The following is a 23,046-nucleotide window of genomic DNA, read 5'->3' on the forward strand; positions in this document are numbered from 1 at the left end:
TCATCATAATACTTAACACACACCAAATTAATTAAAAGTTTTTCCTATTTAATTATTTTTTGTAATTTAATATGTTAATAATTTTATTAAAACTCCTTATATTAATCAACACCCATAATTTTCATTAACATTTTGTCCTATTTAATTCATATTTTGAGGTCATCGGCAATCAATTATCTAATTTAATAATACCACAAAATTAATTAAAAATTAAATTAAAATATGGAAATTTATGGTTGTGTAATGAGTATAAAACCTATAATACCTATAATAGTTTCTATTCACTTTATTTATTTAAAATATGCCCATTTGTCATGAGTTTCTAAGTAGTGGATTGTATTTTATGGTTTAATTTATTTATTTGATTATATTGATCATATTGAGTATTATTGTCGAGTATTATTGTTGAGTATTGTTGTTGTTGTTGCTCCTGTGTCCCATAAAGTATATTTTAATTTGTTATGTTGTTGGTTTTATGAATCGTTCGCTTTATATTTGAATTCATGTTTTCCTGTTGGTTTAATTTTAGTGACTTACATGTGACAATGTTTTGATTCGTTTGTCAAGTTTTTGCCAGGTTGATGTTTATCTTTTGGTCAATGTATTTTTTATATAACTTTAAAGCACCATGAAACGTATGTGAAAGCAGATAAGGCAAAACATAACGTGGGTAATCTGAAGAGGGAAGAAATACAAAAGACACGAAATTGAGGTAAAATTAAAGGTAAAAAAATGTAAGGTAGAAACTGATAAGTAATGGATGATTGTTGATCTCAAAATAGAAGTCTTATAATATTTCTTTTACTTTGTTATTAAACGTATATTGTGGTGTAATTTTACTATTATACTTTTCTGATCAACCTATTTGAATTTGTATTTTTGTATTCACGAGTATAATCATCTCTAACATATATTTTTCGTTTTCATTTTATATGAACTATTATCAAGGCATGTAATAAAAGGAAGTGAAAGTGAACCTTCGGGTAAATATTAAATAGTATGATTTCTAAATTCTATTTCGTATGTTTTAAAGTTTATGTGTTTTTTTTTCAAAACAGGAATAATACATAAAACTTACTCTCATAATTTCCTTAAAAAAAAACTACTCTCATAATTAATGGTAAATAAATAAGTCCAAATAATTGAATGAAAAATCATTAAAATTTCACAATTTACTTTTTCAACCATCATGACAATAATTAATCATTTTAATTATGTCATTTCCTCTTCCAATTTATTTTTTCTCCAACTCCCACCTTTTGATTGTTTTTCTATAAAATTTACTTTACTTTTTTAATGGTTTATGCTTTTTTAACCATTATAAGATGATCGTTGATCTGAAAATGGATATCTTATAATATTTCTTTAAATTTTTATATTAAGCGTATATTGTTGTGTAATTTTACTATTATGCTTTTCCGATCAACCTATTTGAATTTGTATTTTTATATTCACGAGTATAATAATCTCTAACATATATTTTTCTTTTTCATTTCATATGAACTATTATCAAAGAATGTACTAAACGGAATCGTACTAAAAGGAAACGAAAGTGAACCTTCAGATAAATATTAAATAGTATGGTTTCTAAATTCTACTCCGTATATTTTTAAGTTTATTTTTTTTTTTTCAAAACCGGAATAGATTATTTTATAGTCTTTAATACTATTTTTATTTTTATATAGGATCGTGGAAATAAGTATAATAAGAGATGGATCAAATTCTTGAAATAGTAATAAGGAACTTAAAAAAAAATTTGAACCTTTTAGAATTCGGATTTTGGCAATATAGTTTTTTAAATTATTGAGCAATGGAAATGAAAATTTAATTCGTAATACATGGAGTAGATACCGACCATACTGTTGAATCGTATCTAATATTTTTATAACGATATAATAAATGTTTTTCGGATGTAAAAAATATTTGAAACATGCACGTGGTGATAAGACTTCAAAGATATTTCTATGGGAGGGTTGATGGAGAGGTCTGGAAATAATTTGGAGATGACTATACTGAGGTATTGAGTTTACACCTTATAAGGCGTCATTGAAGATTTTTCCATACGGAATTTATTATATACGGATGGTTTCAACTTTTAATATTTAAAAAACGCACTTTATTATATTGCGGAGTAAAACACACGTATATATAATGAGTCGTCTTTGTTGTTGCTACGTTGTAAAGTTTCTCAAAATTAGTAGCTACCACATTGTCACTTGCAGGATTCGATTTAAAAAAATAAACCAAAGTTGTCAAAGAAATAAGGTATCAACTAACTAATTTCTATGTATTTTGAGACTGTATATTTTTAAATGGATCAACAACTAATTGCTCGAACAAATATTAACGATACGATAAAAATATCAAAACTAAAAGAGATAAACTCGTGAATTTCACGGGTCACAAACCTAGTTTATTATTTAATTACCGCATAATTAAATAATAAAAGCCGCGCCTCGAGTTCGTAACTCGAAATCTCTCTAAAAAGGATCGACTAACCTTTTAGTCTATAAATCAAGGAACTAAATAAATTGTATCTCATACAATTAATTAGTTGTCAAATGGGGTCCGTTCCTTCAGGTGTGACCGAAAGGGGTCAGTTGATCACCGCCGTCTCACGACAATAACGTCAAACTCTAGTCAGCCAACCATTATCGATTTACGTTAATCAAATGACGAGGATCAAATAATAAATATCCTGATGATATTCCTTTAATGAGATTTATTATGTAAACGCACTATTGTGGAGGACGCTAACTCCAACAAAAGAAACAAATGAATTGATATTAAAACATCATATTTCAACAAATGCAAATACTACTCATGCATGGCTCCCTTAATCCCTAGACTAGGGAATTACTCAAGCATAATGAAATCTAATCTAATGACAAATGATATAATAAAGATGAACATACTAGCTAGAAATGTAAATGGCAAAACAATAACAAAAATAAGGTTACCTTAACAATTGGAAATGAACTTGGAAATGAAGAACAAGATAGAACAAATGGAAATAACTTGTAAATGAACTTGTAGTATAAATTGAAATGCTTAAAGGAAATGTTTGTAACAACTAAAGGAATACTTAAAGGACAGCTAAACTAAACTATATTTTATTCTGAAAACTAAGACTAAAGCATATGGAAAAGTGTGTGGAAAGATGTGTAAGAAGTGTATATGAAGTGTGTTTGAGGTCCCGGATCAACACCTTTTATATAGGAGTGAAAGATGAAATGTGAACAATTAAGGAGGAGGTAATCCCGATCGGGGACACCACACCCCGATGAGGGTCGTGGTATTCTATGATTTTTCTCTTAATTTCGTCTTTAGTTGTATAGAGAATCCGATGCTATGTCTTAATTACTCTTAATTTCTCCAGTTGAATGCTCATATGGAATCCAAAATGGCATTATGCTTCCCGAACTTAGGTGAATGTTAAAACGCCATTATGCTTCCCGAAACACCTTTGTATGGTCAAGACTTGCTCTTATTAGCCCCGTGAACTTAGGTGAATGTTAATTTGACGGGAAAATGCTACCGAATGCTTTATTTCCAACAAAATGTAATGAATACGAGCAAAAACACGTAGATCACGGAATTCGATCACAAATACACTAATAGAAGTGCAATAATCAAATAAACCGAGCTAAAGTAGGGAGTGAAAGTATATATAAAATTGACTTATCACGAGCCTCCCTCAGTCTAGGAGATGCAAGCAAACAGACACCAACTCGCACCCAATTGTCCTCTCGGGAGAACTCTCTAGCGTCTCTTGCTCCATCACGATCCCCAGCTCCGCCGCAACACGAGGACCCTCTACCGCAGCTAGCTGGGCCCTTAGCAAGGTGATCTCATACTCTCGGCGTCGCAACTCGTCCTCCCGATGCCGCAGCTCCTGGTCACGAGTGATGACCCCGAGCTCCTGCCTTCCTGACCATCTCCATCGCTCTGTCCAAATCAGCACGAACCTGAGCCAACTCCGCCTGATCAAAAGTGCTCTACAAAACAAAGTGTGGTTCGTCAGCCTCGAAGATATGAAAACCAACAACAATAAACAACAACAAAAAACACAAAGACAACCAACAAAATAATACCTGAACAAGCCGGGCCTCCCTCGCGGCCAAGTCACTAGCAAGTACCCTCCAACGGTTAGCCATCCGTCACAAGGTCTGATGATTGCCAGTTGACACATACACCAACAAAAAAAACTCTCAACAAAACCCGAGTAAGCGAGTGAGAGTTCAAACCAACAACTCACCCTCAAAACCGTCAGCCTCCACTCAAGCCTAACTTCAGTCACGTCAGGAGCAGCTGTCTTTGCCAGACGCAACTGCAACTCCTCACCACCTCGCCCCGAGTAGATGTTCTGCAGTGAAAAAGCTTGGGGCTAAGCCCTCAAGAGGTGGTCATTACCCTACATGGGAAGCCACATCAGCCAAAAGCAACGGGGAACCCATTACAAAAGCAAAAAATTGGGCATGAGGTAATATTATACCTCAATCGGGTACCAAGCAAGCAAGCCTCGACAAACGAAAGGTCTTGTACGACACATGGCAGCAGCAACTCCTCACCTGCACGACCAAGAAGGTGCTCCAAAGCCTCGTCGGGCGTCGACGCCTGGAGCAACACTCTAGGCGGGTCGACAGGTACCACGAAGGTCTCGTTGTGGGACTGGCGAGCTAAACGCTCCCCAAGGTACCACACTGGGTCGATCGTCGTCTCTAGGTACAAGCGATAAGAACTACGAGGCCGCAGATGCTCCCCAATGAAGGCTGGCACCCCAATGTAGTCCGTCAAGGGCCTCGCAATGAACTAAGGTCAAAAGCAAGAGTGGTCAGCTAACTTGGGCTTTATGGCTACCTAATTAAAGCAAGGACAACCAATTTTCAAAATAATAACCCTTAGACACACACAAAAATCCACAAAAGTTATAGAAAACAAAGATAATAAAAGCAAAGGCCTCATACCTAAAAAATGAGACCAGGACCAACCAAAGCGATTTCACTCCCCTCGTCCATCGTCTTTGGAAGAACGGCACCGTACATCTAGCGAGTAAACCGAGCAAAAAAAGGCGTCACCCAGTCATATTGACCCAAGGCGTCCAGGTCAGCTAGCAAAGGAAGTACTTTGGTCGACAAGCGCTCGCCCTTGTCGCAAAATTATGTGGTACTCGAGAAGTACCACAACAATAATCGTACATCCTGCGCGTCTGCTTGACCCTCCGCCTCATGGCTCTCTAATGGTGCGGAACCGGCCCAGTCACCCTCGGCCTAAAGTAATCTCTCACGAAGGTGTTCGCCATCAAAATGGGAGTCACGTCAGTCCGCGGGGCAAAACGTCTCCGATCAACCCCGTGATCACAATAGAAGACACTCTCTCCGGTGTCTCCGGAAACTCAACCGGCATCTCGCCGAAGGAAAGACCTGACACCATGGCGAAATCCTCTAAGGTGATGTCGATCTCCCCAAACTGCATGTGGAACGATGACGTCGTGTCCCAATAGCGGTCGATCATCACCCGGATAAGACACAAGTTCAATCAGATTGATCACATGTGAATCTCGCGCCAAGCGGCCACTAGAAGGCCCAGCGCCGACCTCTCTATCAACACCCTCGAGCCGGCTCGCAAGATGTCATAGAACCACATGCAAGTCGAGAAGCCCCAGAACGTCCTCATCCCAGCAGTCTTCTAAAATTAAAAACCAACAAGGTTAGAACGCCTATTCAAGTTCAAAACAACAAAAATAGCAAATTCATTAAAAAATCTTACCAGTCCCTCGCCATCACGGTAAGAGATATGAGTGTTAAGCCGCAGCAGCAGCCGGCTACCGTCCCAGCCCTAGGCTTACATCAGAGCAGCTCGCAAGTTCAGCCCCCGCGGAGCCTGAACCTGCCTAGCGTCCCAGTAATGGACAAAAGCGTCTCCCGTCTCTGTCTCCACCCACCGCCTCTTTGCACCATGAGACTCTACAGTACGAGGAGGACCTCTCTTAATAACCCGCACAACTCACTCAAGCTCCCGTCTGGGAAATCGGGGAACTCTCCTCCTAGTGGTGACCCTAATCCCCGAATAGCCAGCCACAGACTCCGCATGAGTCCCTTCACCAGCCTCCCTATGCTGAACAACCACATCCACGGCCTCCTCAACAACGACATCCTCAACAACGTCCTCCACAACTACCAGGCACGCGCCCCGAGGTACCAACCGGTGTATGATACTGTCGTTATGTATCAAAAATAAAATACCTAGATACTACTAACAGAAGTCAGCGGTAAGTAGGATCGATCTCCACAGGGAGGCGGTTTACTATCTACTTGTCTATTCTATCTGTCCAATGTCACAAATGGGGGTTTGAAATGTTTTGACTAGACTAAAGAGATTAAGGCAAGAGGGAAAAGAATAAGAGAAAATAATGAAGAAATGCAAGGGTAAATCAGATAAAAGAGAGAAATATGCTAGGAATCGGTCTACCGTGGCAGCTACACTATCAAGTCAACCGAGTCGATTAAATTATTGATAAGAAGAGCGAGGTCGTCACCTTTCGGTCCTTAAACCTACGATTATACCCTTTCGGTCTCTAATCGCCCTAGGGTCTCCCTAACTTAGCTTTCGACCTAATTAGTTATCACCTATAGTAATTAAGCAAGCCTTCCCTTCCAATATTTCGATCCAGGTCGGGGGTAACTAAATAAATCGTCTCCTGCATGCATTCATTCAACCTAATCACAATTATATTGCTTAATACAATTCTTATCGCTAAACTAATCTAATCAAGTCGATCCTAACATATTGCTACAACGGCTTCCCTAGTCCTAACATATTAAGGGAATTAGCTAAACATAATTAAATAAAGAACATAAATAATAAAGAGAGAAGAAGTAAGCATTAAATAAGAGTAAAGGGAAAGATTAAATTACTGAATTAATGATCCGGAAATAAGGAAGAACAAAAGTAACAGTGTATTCGAAATAATCAGAGAGGAGAAAAAACCCCAATAAACTGACGTCCTAACTCTCCTATTTATAAGAAAATAGGAATTATTTAACCTAATGACGGAAATAAACTAAAAAGCCCAAGCCCGAAAGAGAATCCACTCGATCGAGTGGTTTAGAACCACTCGATCGAGCAAACTCAGGCTCAAACCGCTCGATCGACCAAAGGAAGTGCTCGATCGACTAAACCCATATATGAAACAGTTCGATCGACCAACTAAAGTACTCGATCGACTGATTATTTGACCTAAAACCACTCGATCGACTAGTAAAGTACTCGATCGAGTGAATCTTGACTTCAGCAGCTCATTAATCTCGTTAGTTTGACTTTGAGTTGTCCTTTTAGCTCCCGAAATGGCTTCACGCATCCCAAGACAGCAAGATTTCCGCTCCAAATTCTCTCTACCTCCAAATGCATGCAAAACGGAGGATAAAAGGCTTGATTTCACTACTTTCTGGTTCATTCCTGCAAATAAGACAAAATAACCCAAAGTAGCATATTCGGGCATTTTGTAACATAAACTACGATAAAAGCATAGAAATACGTGCATAAAATAGGCTAAAAAGACTATATAAAATGCACGTATCAAATCTCCCCATACCAAACCTTTACTCGTCCTCGAGTAAACTAAATGCAAACTAAAGGAACGGAAAAGATAACTCAGAGCTAGCTACAAATGCCCACTTAAACCAATTTAATGCAAGCAAACTAACACTTATAGCAAGACAGTCAAATGCAAATGAGTTGTAAGATGTTTATAATAAAGCTGAACCGTCGACCTTGCAAGACCTTTAATAATGGACTCTCACGGGTCACTCTTCTCTCATGAAGCAAAGGGTGAACATATATATGTAAGAGAGAAATAAAGATAGTCGCTCACCTAAACTACAACCCACATAAACATGCATGCAGCTAATATGATAGACAATTCTAGCTACCGTACATACATTCCAACCAAACAAGGTCCTGTCACAGCCGAGGGCTTACAAAAATATGGTAAAGTGAGGCAATGGGTAAGAAAAGGCAAAACATGTTATGGGAATGTGGAGGTATAGGCGGCCAAGCTAGTACCTAAACAAAACCATATGACAACATCCATTTCCAACTCGATTACGAATTAAGCACATGCGCCCTTCATTTGGCACAAAACTCACCAAACCGAACTGAAGATACTCCTCAAATGATATAGATAAAGCATAGGAGCGAAACCGTCAACCAATCAACATCTTTTTTTTCTTTTTTTTTTCGAAATCTTTTTTCTATTTTTTTTTCGGTTTCTTCTTTTCTTTTCCTGTTTTTTTCGAATTTCTTCTTTTAAATTCCTTTTTTTTTCATTTTTTTTTTCTTTTTCACGTCTGTTTTCATCATCCTCCCTTTCTTCTTAAATTACCAACTCCGAATCAACAGAATACGAGCCAAACTTGGTACAATGAAATATATACCGCAAAACATACACTAAACTAGCTTGACAAGGCAGGCTAAATTTGGAATGTAGCTAAGGGTCAACAGGCAAATATGGCTAAAGTGGAGTTAAATGGGTAAAAATGAAAGAAAGGGAAATTGTAAGCATCTCCCTGCATGTGACACCAACCACTAACCCGAATGTATGCAGGCAAAAAGCAATTGAATTTCATATACGTGCAAATTGATGAACATGTTATGCAAGGAGTAACTACTCACAATCCTACATGAAACCGGTCAGAAATGACACCAGTTTATAAGGCTCTAAATCTTAGAAATTATAAGTAGGTTGCGAAAATTTTCAGGTCAAGTCTATTCGTTCAGCTAAATTTAACATAAAATCGTAGATATACAATAAGACAAAGCTAAAAGATAAAAGTGTATTGCAAGGCTTAAGCAAAAAGACAAATAATAGTGCTATTTCATCACTGAAATCCACCGTTCCGACTCAATCTACATGCTAAAATAAACATGAATTTTTTGAATTTTTTGAATTTTTGAATTTTTATGAGATTTTAAATTTTTATGAAAATAGACAACAATGCATACAAAAATTAAACGTGACAACAGAAATGCAATAAAAACAAGATGCAGACATAGATATGGATGCATAACCTCCACAAACCAAACCGTACAATGCCCCCATTGTACCAAAACATGGAAAGGAAATGCCAACTAAAAGAGAAAGAGAGTAATTGCGGAAAACTCACAAGATTGCGCGAATAAGGGACCTCCCCAAACCGACCATGAACATGAGAGATTGCTAAAGGCCCGGAATACCGTCTCAGGAAGCTAATCCAAGTCAAAAACACTCGATGGCACTCGAACAGTGGTCGATCGAGTGAATTGGGGGTCTGAAACTGCTCGATCGAAAGGAAACTAGGTCGATCGAGTAGTTCTCTCTTTGCAGGTGCTCGATCGAGTAGAAAAACTGCTCGATCGAAAGGATTTATCAACAAAAGTGCTCGATCGAGTACAAAAAGTACTCGATCGAGTGATTCTCAGTGTGTTCCTACAAAACGCAATTAAAAACAGCCCGCAAACTAACAAAACAAGCATACTGAGATAGTCTATGGTATGAAAACCATTTATTACAACTGAAATGAAATAAAAATGCAAAATAAAAACTCCGGGTTGCCTCCCGGGTAGCGCTAGCTTCAGTCAGGTCCCAGCTCGACCTTCTTTTCTTCGAGGCTCTCTAATTAGTCATAATCAAAACAGCTCAAAGCGCGCAGCATTAAATCATAAATCTGCGCATGTGCTACACAGAAATGTAAGTAGCACCATAGTGGAATAAAGAAATAGGAAATACAAGTATATAAACATTTAAGTCTAACAAATTTCCTATGAGAGCTCCTAAATTTATCCACAAAATATAGGAGCGCGGGTGCAGTAGACGATAAATTAAGGTCCTGTTTCAGATTAACAATTTAGACATGACAAGTACGGTGAAAGACAGTTAAATTAATTAACCATCTGGGAGAGGGTATGTTATTAAAATATGAAGCATGAGTAGTATGAGGCATTATATTATTCAAACAAACAATAATGGAATTATCGTTAACTACCTCCGGTTGGTTGCTCTCAACGATGGAATCATAGATAAAAGAATTTATTACCTCTTCCGTGCTAGGAGCAATTACCGACTCAGCTGCTTTCTTGTCACCCTCCTCAGTGGATTCCGCCCCGAAAATCGCAGCCTCAAGTGCATCCACCTCGGCTTTGAATAGGGGAGACTCACCATAATCATTGTCATCATCAAAATCATCATCTAAAACGAACCCAAGTGAAGATTCAAAGCTCCCACTGGCCAACTCACTCGATCGAGCAGAATTATTACTCGATCGAGTACTTTCCTCCTGCATTTCACTCGATCGAGCAGAATTATCACTCGATCGAGTACTTTTTTCTGGAAATTCACTTGATCGACTAATATAAGTCACTCGATCGAGTGATTCTTCCTGTACAGCGCTGAAGTCTTCGTGTAAACTTTTGAAATATGATAGAAATTCGTCGTCCGAGTCATAAAAATCATCCTCAGCATTGGGCAACACGGTTTCTTCATGGGGAAAACCGTTCTCAGTAAGGTATACCTCTTCTGGTTGCCAACTATCTGACTCAGCTACTAACTGAGCAATTTCAGACTCGAGCTTATCAAATCCCGCACAAGTGCGTCTATCATCATCTTGCATTTGAAATGCAAGTGTCTCCAACAAAGATTTCAGCTCCGCAATTTCTTCTTTCTGTATATCAGGAGGATCTTGTTGCGGTGGCCATTGATAGGGTGGATGTGGCAGCACAACTACAGCTGCTTGACTAACTCGTCCCCAAAGCCTGAACTTGAGGAGCTCGTCAGTTTCTGCCATGCAAAGGGCTGCATTGTGCTCAGCAGAACCACATCTCCCGCAGTAAATCACCTGATGCGCCATATAATAGGACATAGGTGATGGGTCAAAGGTACTCAAGCCTTCCCTTTGACGATCTTTCACCTTGAACTGTCTAGGTAGTACCTGTAAGGCCTATCAAAACAACACTCAAGGAAAAAGAAAAGAACTGCCTCAAGGAATAAATTCCTTGAGGCTAAAAACAGACAAAATAAAACAAGTAAATAAATAGTTGCCTCCCCGGCAACGGCGCCAAAATTTGATACGGTCGTTGTGTACCAAAAATAAAATACCTAGATACTACTAACAGAAGTTAGCGGTAAGTATGGTCGATCTCCACAGGGAGGCGGTTTACTATCTACTTGTCTATTCTATCTGTCCAATGTCACAAATGGGGGTTTGAAATGTTTTGACTAGACTAAAGAGATTAAGGCAAGAGGGAAAAGAATAAGAGAAAATAATGAAGAAATGCAAGGGTAAATCAGATAAAAGAGAGAAATATGCTAGGAATCGGTCTACCGTGGCACCTACACTATCGGGTCAACTGAGTCGATTAAATTATTGATAAGAAGAGTGAGGTCGTCACCTTTCGGTCCTTAAACCTACGATTATACCCTTTTGGTCTCTAATCGCCCTAGGGTCTCCCTAACTTAGCTTTCGCTCTAATTAGGTATCACCTATTGTAATTAAGCAAGCCTTCCCTTCCATTCTTTCGATCCAGGTCGGGGGTAACTAAATAAATCGGTCTCCTGCATGCATTCATTCAACCTAATCACAATTATATTGCTTAATACAATTCTTATCGCTAAACTAATCTAATCAAGTCGATCCTAACATATTGCTACCACGGCTTCCCTAGTCCTAACATATTAAGGGAATTAGCTAAACATAATTAAATAAAGAACATAAATAATAAAGAGAGAAGAAGTAAGCATTAAATAAGAGTAAAGGGAATGATTAAATTACAAAATTAATGATCCGGAAATAAGGAAGAACAAAAGTAACAGTGTATTCGAAATAATCAGAGAGGAGAAAAAATCCCCATAAACTGACGTCCTAACTCTCCTATTTATAAGAAAATAGGAATTATTTAACCTAATGACGGAAATAAACTAAAAAGCCTAAGCCCGAAAGAGAATCCACTCGATTGAGTGGTTTAGAACCACTCGATCGAGCAAACTCAGGCTCAAACCGCTCGATCGACCAAAGAAAGTGCTCGATCGACTAAACCCATATATGAAACAGTTCGATCGACCAACTAAAGTACTCGATCGACTGATTATTTGACCTAAAACCACTCGATCGACTAGTAAAGTACTCGATCGAGTGAATCTTGACTTCAGCAGCTCATTAATCTCGTTAGTTTGACTTTGACTTGTCCTTTTAGCTCCCAAAATGGCTTCACGCATCCCAAGACAGCAATATTTCCGCTCCAAATTTACTCTACCTCCAAATGCATGCAAAACGGACGATAAAAGGCTTGATTTCACTACTTTCTGGTTCATTCCTGCAAATAAGACAAAATAACCCAAAGTAGCATATTCGGGCATTTCGTAGCATAAACTACGATAAAAGCATAGAAATACGTGCATAAAATAGGCTAAAAAGACTATATAAAATGCACGTATCAGTGTAGACTAGGCCAAAGTCCCCAAGGTCCTCACGACCTCCTCCTCCTCCTTCTGCTGGGTCCCTGACTTAGAACTAGTTGGCCTAGAAGCCCTCAAACACTCTCCTAAACCAAAGCCAAACAACCCACGTCCGTCGGAATTTCGGCATTACGACGGCACAAAACATGCAATGCCCTATGAACAAAAACAGAAAATAATCTACAAATACAGACAAACCAACAAGGGCAAACCAGCCCATTTCCACCCTATCTACACAAAAAGAAACTAGAAAAACATACCACCAACTCGATATTTTCAAACGAATGACGGGTCCAAACCAACCCAAGTAAAAAAACAAACCCCTTCTCAAACGAAGCCCACAAAAATGTCATTCCCGACAAAACAAGTCAACAATGCCCATGTAACACCCCATGAGTTTATGAGATTGAGTTGTCCTATATCGGGATACTGAGAGGCTTGGGATATGTTTATAAAGAATTCCGCCCACCACTTAGTAACAAGGCCTTGTGCTTTTGGGCTTAAGCGAGAACAAATAATTGGCCTAAAGGTACACATCTCATCATCTTATTGGGGTTGTGTTACGACGATGGTGGGTCAGGTTGTTATAAATGGTATCAGAGCAACCCTGTGACCATGTGGTGAGCCTTTGGTCAGGAGTACCCGGGTCACCCACCTAGGGAGGGAGGATTCTGGGCTTCGCTGCGATCAGGTTTGAGGCACAACGTGGACGCTGTGTTCTTTAAGTGGGGGAGTTTTTAACACCCCAAGAGTTGACAGTAAAGTTGTCCCACATCGGTAAAATAAGGAAGCTTGTGATATGTTAATAAAGTATTCTACCCACTACTTAGTAATAAGGCCTTGTGCTTTTGGGCATAAGTGCGGACAAATAATAGGCCCAAAGGTACACATCCATCTTATTGGGATTTTGTTACGGTGGTGGTGGGTCGGGTTGTTTTTAATTGTATCAGAGAAACCTAGCGACCATATGGTGAGCCTGTGGTCAGGAGTACCATGGTCACCCACCTAGCGAGGGAGGATTCTGGGCTTGGCTGCAGCCAGCTTCGAGGCACAATGAGGATGTTGTGTTCTTTAAGTGGGGGAGTTTGTAACCCCCAAAGAGATTTTGAGGAAAAGTTCTCCCGCATTGGTAAATTGAAAGGCTTGGGATATGTTTATAAAGAATTCGACCTACCACTTAATAAAAAGGCCTTGTGCTTTTGGACTTTAGTGAGGACAAATAATGGGCCCAAAGGTACACATCTAATCTTATTGGGGTTGTGTTACGACGATGGCGGGTCAGGTTATTGTAGCCCAAAAAAAGACAAAATTGACGCAGATTAAGCGCGAAAGAGGCCAAAAATTCAAATTACGGCCACGGCAAAGCAACGTGACTCGATCACGTCCCATCGTAACCTAAACTATCCCTAGGGCTTATTTCGTTAGCATAAGACCGTCTAACGACAACAAAAAGCAAAACTTAAGCCCCTTGCAAGCAACAAGGGCTTCACATAGCAATAGCAACCTTCCTGACTACAATGCAATCTAGTGGTGTCCATATATCAAGAAAACCAACAATTTATGCGAAATAAGACGGTTTCTCACTTTACTCACATTTTTCGCATAAAGGGGGCGAGAAAGGAGACCAAAGTGCAAACTAAAAGCATCTCTATACTCCTAGACGGGTTTCGAACCTAATTCAAGCAACAATTGCGCCAAAAATCGAGCAAGGCAAAAACGCCAAAATCGATTTACGACGCGTTAGGGGTTCTCCTTATTAAATCAACAAAAACGGGAAAAAAAGCAAAAGGAATCGAGAGGATTCACATACCTTGAGATGACATAATGTTAGTGGCGTAATTGCAAGTAACAAACGAGGTTGAAAATGGCGATTTGAGAACCTTTTTTGAATCGTTTGAAGAGATGAAGACGAATGATGGACCAGACGATATTGCGTCCATTTTGGCAAAAAAAGGAGAGCTCCATTGCCTCGTCAATGCACCAGCGCCCCTTGGGGGTATCCTTTCTTATTTTTCGCAGATTTTGGGATTTTAAGCCCAAATACTTAAACAAATGACCGTTCCACAAAATTACGAGTGATAACTCGTGACTTTTTTCCCATTCCAAATTTGCAAATAGCGAAATTAAAAATCGTTATTACTCTCAAAAACCGTTATTTTCCACATTTCAAATTGCATATAACGAAATTAAAACTCGCTATTTACATACTTTAAATAAGGGAATTAAAAACCATTGTTTTCCATATTTTAAACTACAAGTAGCGAAATTAAAAATCGCTATTTCTCTCCAATTTCACAAACTTCAAGTAACGGAATTAAAAACTGTTATTTTTTGCACATTTCAAATTACAAATAAGGAAATTAAAAATCGCTATTTATCTTAAACATCACTAAATTCAAATAGCGAAATTAAAAACCGTCATTTTTCGCATTTTAAATTGCAAATAGTGAAAACGAAGATGAGAAAGATTTTAGAGAGAGAAAAACCTCAAAAAATCTAAAAAAGGGGTTTCTAGGTTTCAGCAATGGCGAAACACAAGAAAAACTTTACCAAAAATCTTCAATCGAACAGTAAATCTCCTAATCAATCTTCTAAATCGCCTCAATTAACAAAAAACCAAAAACAAGTAGATACTAATGTAGCGAGTAGTAGCAAGGGTACCGCTTCAGGATCAAAAATTCCGAGAAAGATCAATTTACGATATGATCCGGCCGATTTTGAGTCTGAACTGAAAGTTATAGTGGAGGATATAGATGACGAGGAGGAAGATGTATCACAAGATGAGGATGAATTGCAGACGCCAGCACTCCGCCTCTCCTCTGACGATGTAGCAGGTGAGATTCAGTACTGGTCTACTGCGGTTTATTGTTACATTTTGGGTACGAATCCTCCGAGTTCTGTTATTTCTGGGTTTGTGAAAAGAGTTTGGCAAAGTTATGGGATTGATCGTATATCGTTTATGCCTAACTGATTGTTCCTTGTGAGGTTTAAAACTAAGGAAAAATAGCAGGAGGTTGTCAACAATGGTCACCTCATGTTTGATAATAAGCCTGTTATTGTGAAAGAGTGGAGTCCAAATGCGGAATTGATTAAGCATGACATATCAGTTGTTCCCATTTGGATGAAACTTTATGGCTTAGACATCAAATTTTGGGGGAGTGTATGTCTGCAGAAAATTTGTGGGTTGGTAGGGAAGCTCATCAAATGTGATGATGCTACAACTCATAAGGCTTTTTTGGGCTATGCTAGGGTCATGGTTGAGGTTAGAGTTGGACAGACTTTTCCTTCTGAGTTAGTGTTTCTGGATGAACTAGGAAACACTCAGAGGATTAGGGTTGTTTATGACTGGCTGCCTCTTAGCTGTGTGAAATGTAAAGGAATGGGTCACCTAGCTGATCATTGTAGGAAGGAGAATGGTGCTAAAGTGCAGAAGGTATGGACGCCTAAGTCTAAACCTAAGGCTCCTACTGGTCCTAAAAAGACTCCAAAGACTCCTACACCAGTTACCACACCAAAACCTGTCTCCCCTGTGGTGCAGCTTGTGACAGCTAGTGTGCCTGTTAGGAGAGAAGTGAGTGGTGACAAGGATAATGGGGTTCCAACTGGGGGTAAGGAACAAGGGCTTACTGCACAATCTGCACCTAGGAGGTTTCTTACTAGGATGCTCAGGAATGAAGTAGGAGAGGCCAGGATCTTTACACCCAGGGGGATTACTTTTATGGATGCACTCACACTTTCAATTCAGAAAGTCAAAACTGATTGTCAGCAGAAAATGGTCAGTCAGAGGAACCTAACTAATAATGGGTAGTCTGGGCTTCTGGAATGTTAGTGGACTGAACAACATTTCCAAGAAAAATGAAATAAGGTGGTTTATGCACCAGAATAATATTGGGCTATTTGGTTTGTTAGAAACTAAAATAAAAGGAAATAAGTGGATTATTACTAGGAATAATATGTGTGGAGATTGGGCTATCTGTACTAATAATAGTTTTCACAAAGGTGGGAGAGTTTGGCTTTTGTGGAATCCTAAACTATTTCAGGTGGACATGATTCATACAGGTGCTCAATGTATTCATACAAAAGTGAAGGACATGATGCAGGGGTTTGATTTTTATTTTACTCTAGTGTATGGTTTTAATAAAGCTGCTGAGAGACAAATCTTATGGCAGGAGTTGAGGAATTATGCCACCACAGCTAATGGTCCATGGCTTGTGGGTGGTGATTTTAATAGTATAATGAAAGTGGGGGAAAGAATTGGAGGAAGTGATGTCACCTTGGCTGAGATTTAACCTATGAGGAAAGCTGTGGATGATTGTCAGTTACAGGAAGGGAAGATGATTGGATCCTATTTTATATGGAACAATAAGCATGAAGATGGGACCAAATTCTACAGTAAGATAGATAGAGTGTTGATTAATGATGCTTGGTTACAGAGATTCCCTGATTCAGTGGCTCAATTCCTCCCTGAGGGGTTATTTGACCACTGTCCTTGTGTGATCCAATTCACTAGGACCAGTGCAAGGAAAAGGGCACCATTCAAGTATTTCAATATGTGGGCACTTGCAGATACTTTTGATGAGGTAGTGCAAAATGGATGGTAGGAAGATATATTGGGATCTCCTATGTACAGTGTCACAAAAAAACTCAAAGGGTTGAAGCACAGGTTGCAGGAGTTGAATAGAGAGCAATTTAGTGACATTGAGAATTTAACTCATGTCACTGAAATTGCTCTTCAGAACTATCAGGAGCAATTAAGGGATGATCCCCTTAACGCTGAGTTGTGTCAAGCTGAAAGAGCTTGTGCTCAGGATCTGATGGGTTTGAGGAAGGCCAAGGAGATGTATCTAGCTCATAAAGCCAAAGAAAGATGGGTAAAAGATGGGGATTCTAATACTTCCTTCTTTCACTCAAGCATCAAAAGAAGGAGGTCAATGAATCGATTGTATCAAATTAATGATGCTAATGGTAAGATGTGCAATACACCTGAAGATATCAAGCTGGCTTTTGAACAGTTTTATAAGGGTTTATTAGGTACATCTACTGAGGTTAAGCATGTGAAAACTGGAGTTATTAAATCTGGGAAGTGCTTGACTGATGAACAGAGGGATCTTTTGAGTGCTCCAGTGACCGATGAGGAGGTTAAGGCTGCTATGTTTTCAATCCCAGGCACCAAGGCACCATGGCCTAATGGCTATAGTAGCCAATTCTTCAAGGATAGCTGGCATATAGTTGGACATGAAGTTTGTAAGGCAGTAAGGAATGCATATGAGACTAGGAATGTTTTAAAAGAGTCTAATAACACTATCTTGACTCTCATTCCTAAAGTGGAGCTGCCTACCACTGTGCTACAGTTCAGGCCAATTGCCTGTTGTAACACAGTGTACAAATGTCTTGCCAAAGTCATTTGTGTTAGGCTAAGGCAAGTACTTCCTGATATTATTAATCCTGCCCAGAGTGCCTTTATTAAAGGAAGAGATATAGTTGGCAACATCCTTATTTGCCAGGATTTGATCAAAATTTATAATAGGAAAGCTTGGTCCCCAAGACTAATGATGAAGATTGACCTGCAGAAGGCGTATGACTCCATTGAGTGGCAATTCCTTCATGGGATGCTTGAGGGATTAAATTTCCCAACCAATTGTATTAAATTGATAATGGAGTGTGTCACCTCTCCTTCTTATTCCTTGGCTTTGAATGGAGAAGTTTTTGGCTTCTTTAAGGGCAAGAGAGGCCTTAGACAGGGAGATCCCCTCTCCCCTCTGCTCTTTACCATCTTTTTGGAGTATCTGAGTTGGCTGATGCAACTCTTACCTCAGTTTAAGGGGTTTAAACATCATTCTCTTTGTTCCAAGATTAATCTCACTCACCTCTGTTTTGCGGATGATCTTCTGATGTTTAGCAGAGGTGACATTCAGTTAGTTAGCATCATGATTAGGGCCTTTGAATTGTTCTCTGCTACCTCTGGTTTGAAGATGAGTGCTGGGAAATCCAACTTTTATTGCAATGGGATACCTGGCTCCATTGTTCAAGCAATTGCTCAGGCTACAGGTATGAAGAGAGAAGCCTTAGCTTGCAGGTATCTTGGGGTTAATATCATCCCTAAGAGACTGGGAGTGTTGGATTGCCAATGCTTGGTTGATAAAATTACTGAGAGAATTACTAGGTTGGGGGCCATGAAATTATCCTATGCTGGGAGAGTGGTCCTTGTTAAAGCTGTGTTGAGCACATTACATAACTACTGGGCACGTATTTTTATCTTACCAAAAACTGTGTTGGATAAAATTGATGCTATGTGTAAGAAGTTCTTGTGGCATGGTACAGATTGCAAGGGGAGTCCTACACTGGTGGCTTGGAGTAATGTTTGCAAGCCCAAGAAGAAATGAGGATTTGGTTTGAAAAATTTACAGCAATGGAACATAGCTTCCCTTGGGAAGTATGTCTGGTGGATTGAATAGAAGACTGACCACTTGTGGGTGAAATGGATTCATGCCATTTATATGAAAGATCAGGAATGGCAGCATTATGAACCTTCTAGTGGAGCAAGCTGGGCTTGGCGCAGAATCTGTGGAGTCAAAAACATTCTAAAACCGTTTCTTTATGATGAGCAATGGAAGATTACAGGTGCAGAGTACACTGTGAGTATGGGCTATCATTGGTTAGAACAGGAAGGAGCAGATGTGTCATGGTATCCTTGGATTAATAATAGGATCTTGGCTCCTAAGCATGGTTTCTTCACATGGTTAGCTGTACAGCAGCGTCTACTTACTCAGGACAGGATGATGAAGATAGAGTTTCTTCAATGCAATTGTTGCTGGTTATGTGGGCAAGAGGAGGAGTGCCATGATCACTTGTTCTTCTCCTGTGTCTATAGCAGGAAGTGTCTAGCTCTATTTCAGACCTGGATGCAGATTTCCATTCCAGTACAAGGTGTGATGGAGTGGTGGCTCAAGTATAGGAATAGATCCCTGATGGTTAGACAAGTGCTTGCTGCAAGTCTGGCCTACCTAATGTATGAGATATGGCATGCCAGGAATAGGAGTCGTGTTGAGAGCATCTTGTTATTAGCCAATGTACTAGTTAGACAGGTGCAGAGGGGTATAGTAATGAGTCTGAGACTTCGAAATGTTACAGGAAGTAATAGTAGAGTCAAAGTGTGGCTAGAAAAAATTTGTAATGGTGTAAATTAACTAAAGGCTATCTCCCTAGTTAATCAATTGTTTGGGTTATGATTAATATAATACTTACATTTTCCCAAAAAAAAAAAAAAATGCAAATAGTGAAACTAAGAATAACTATTTTTCCACGTTCCAAATAATAAATAACGAAATTAAAAATAGCTATTTTCCACACTTCAAATCCCAAATAGTGAAATCGTAAGTCGCTATTTTCTCAAAATTCCCAATTACAAATAATGGAGTTAAACCGTTATTCTTCTGAATAATGAGTAACAATCACGAGCACGAACTCGAGGGAAAGGTTTGACTCATGAAAGCCCTACTCTCCCGAGCACATTGGACATCCCCGACGGGTCCACCTACCAAAGGCACAACAAGTGCCGATGTCCTCAACACAATGCAAGTGCCTCCTACAACACAGATTCCCCAGCAGAACCTCATAAAACTTCCCCACGGAGTTAACTCTCAACGACTAGCAAGCCCGCATAAGCAACGACACTCCGACGCTAGACAAAGCAGAGAAGCCTAAAACACCTCCTTCCCCTGCGGAATCTACCTTGCTCCAGCAAGTCAATCGACATTGAGATGATCCCGATAGATTATCCATTCCGACAGTCATTCAACCTAGGTGGAAGTCATTACCAGGCAATCTCTTGAACGGGGCCCGACAATTCGGCCAATTCCCGCAGTCAACCATTTGACCATCAATGGCTGGCGAGTCTCTACGCACGGGAAATTTCAATGATTGGTGAGTCTCTTCGCACGGGCAACTTCAATGGCTGGCGAGTCGCTACGCCAAAGCAAGTTCGATGGCTGGCGAGTCTCTACGCATAAGCAAGATCGACCGGTTGGCAAATTCGCATGTCCGGGGAGCATTAATTGACGTAAATCAAGGACATATCTTGACGACACCTCAGGTATGGCTCTTTCTTATAGCTGGTGAGAATTTATACGTAGTTTAACGGACTTTAAATGACCCGCACCGATAGTCGACAAACTCTAAAATGTTCCCGATGGCAGATCCTTGACTCGAACCCCCGAGTCGCCTTAACGTCGCCCTTCGCGACGGCAGGTCCTTGGCTCAAACCCAATTGAGCTGCCTCGTTGTCACAATAGACTTCCGGTTGTAATCTTCGATTGGACTCAGAGGTATACTTTGACTTTCTTGCCTAAGCCTTAATCAAAGTGGGGGCTTTATTGCTACCCGGTATCTGCGGGATCCCAACAAACATCGGATGATTATAGGGCTATAACATGTTTCAGAAGTCGCTATGATTAATCGACAATTTTTATAACAGTGCATCGGAAAACCCAAAAAAGGATTTCAGAAATGAAAAACACCTTAAGAAATTTTAGAAATACTTGGAATTTTTTTTGCACGTCGACGGCGTTGAAATGACACTAATCAGAGTGTAAACCGACACCAGGCCCAAAAATCGACTCAAAATTCAAATCCCAACTCAACCCAAATCAAATCCGAGTCAAGCACAAAATACCCACCTAAATAATACCTAATCGCAAGCTTACAAGGCTAAGAAAATAAAATCAACCACAAAACACATCTTAACAAAACCTACAATAGAATAAAGAGCAAAATCCAAATTGGCGAAAAGGACGGTATACCCCTTTCCCCCACTGTCTAGCTCGCGCTCCTTAGGGCTGCTTATAGGCCACGTTGCCTAAAAACCACCTCAATCAACCACCCCCACTCATTCTTCTATAAATACTCCCCTTGCACCCTCATTTACAACCACACGAGAGTCTGCCCCTTCTTTTCTCCCTTAAAATTCTAGACCTCAACTTCTTATGTCAACAAATTGACACGTGTTTTCGACCTACCAATTGAAAATTCAAGCCTTACACATTTTTTTTGGTACCGTGGCCGTGAATTCGACCGGCCCAACACTCTTTTCTTACAAATTGGTTTTTCGACTCATAAATTTAACACTTTGTCAATTTTCATCAAGCAACTGAACATGTAAGTATGACGGTGTAACAAACTCTTTTAACTTCAGGTTTTCAGTATTTTCATGACTTTATAAACATAAATCAAGCATAACACGATTTAAAACATGCAATGTTTGAGCCAAAGCCGAGTTTTGGCCGAGGCAAAGGCTCCTTGTGTCGCCGTAGGGCTCGCGCCCCAAAGGGATGTCCAAGTCAGAACTCAAACGTGTTTGAGTACATCATTCTTTCAACATTTTATGTTATTTCCATTTCTTTTATTTCTACGGTTTTCACCATTTTCAATCTATTTTGATGACAAATGATTTTGACCATTGCCAAAATCTTCTTTGGTTCTTTACACCATGACGGTTTACTCAGTGACTTGATGATATTGTTGGTTAATTAAAAATTCGTGGATATATGACTACACATTTCTCTTATTTACCATTTTTTGTCCATTTCTTTACACTTGAAAGCATTTTAGTCATATTCATGATCATCATGGGTTCTTCATACCACGTCGGTTTAATCTGAGTACGATGATAAATATCGATTATTACAAAGCAATGGACTTCACATTATTAGTTCATATCAAAAAAATTTTCCTTCATTTTATTTCATTTTAATTAAACCTTTGTCTTGACAATAACATACGACATCCTTGGCTAACATATATGCTACGTCGATTTAACTCGAGTACGGTGATGAAACGGTTAAGCATACACCTTTTTACACTTTCATTTGTAAACTATTCATGTCAAGCTTGCAAATCTAAACCCGACACTGAATGTTACCAACATAATGGTAAATATTCCAAGTCATGCACATCATATTCAAAACATTAACACAAAAGCAGTCTTAATAACCTTTTCAACAAAAGCGGTTTTTAATGGCCATTCTTTAACGGTTTTAATGACCTTTGAAACCAACAGGAGACACCCCTTAGGCCACCCAATGGATCGCGCCCCAAGGCATCTCATGTATTTCACATTTCAAATTTGGGCAGAGCCCATTACATCTCCCATAGGGTCGCGCCCCAACGGGCTGCCTGGCACTGTTCTGGTTCGTCCATTTTAGTACTTGTCTAGGACGATCCAGATTAAGGTTAACCCGAATCTATACGGATCAGAATGACGAGTTATATTTTGAATTCTAACATCTTTAAACGCACTTTTTCAAACAAATAGATCGTGTTAGGCACCATAACCTAACTCGGTAAATGGATGTTTAATTTTCGCTTTTGCATGCAAATCAACTTAAATCCAACATGACATCAATTACTTGAAACTTAGATAAACAATCGACTTAGTAAACATTCACATGTTAGATTAAACTAATGACTGTGGATTCATGCATTTAACCCATTTTATCAACTTTTGCACTAAAAACCACGACCGATCAGTAAAGACCGCTAACGCGGGCGGGATTGGGTGTCTG

At 39.3% G+C, this 23,046-nt stretch overlaps 2 protein-coding genes across 2 annotated transcripts; both read left to right on the plus strand.

Moving 5' to 3' along the window:
* Positions 1-15,521: 15,521 nt before the first annotated feature.
* Positions 15,522-16,776, plus strand: LOC141617918 (uncharacterized). Its single transcript, XM_074435048.1, has 2 exons — positions 15,522-16,262; positions 16,528-16,776. Exons 1-2 carry the CDS (start codon positions 15,522-15,524, stop codon positions 16,774-16,776), a joined length of 990 nt encoding a protein of 329 aa, XP_074291149.1.
* Positions 16,777-16,779: 3 nt separating this feature from the next.
* LOC141617919 (uncharacterized) lies at positions 16,780-17,088 on the plus strand. The gene has a single exon (XM_074435049.1). It carries the CDS (start codon positions 16,780-16,782, stop codon positions 17,086-17,088), a length of 309 nt encoding a protein of 102 aa, XP_074291150.1.
* Positions 17,089-23,046: the final 5,958 nt, after the last annotated feature.

Source organism: Silene latifolia, chromosome X, assembly GCF_048544455.1.
Source record: "Silene latifolia isolate original U9 population chromosome X, ASM4854445v1, whole genome shotgun sequence".
NCBI classification, from domain to species: Eukaryota; Viridiplantae; Streptophyta; class Magnoliopsida; order Caryophyllales; family Caryophyllaceae; genus Silene; species Silene latifolia.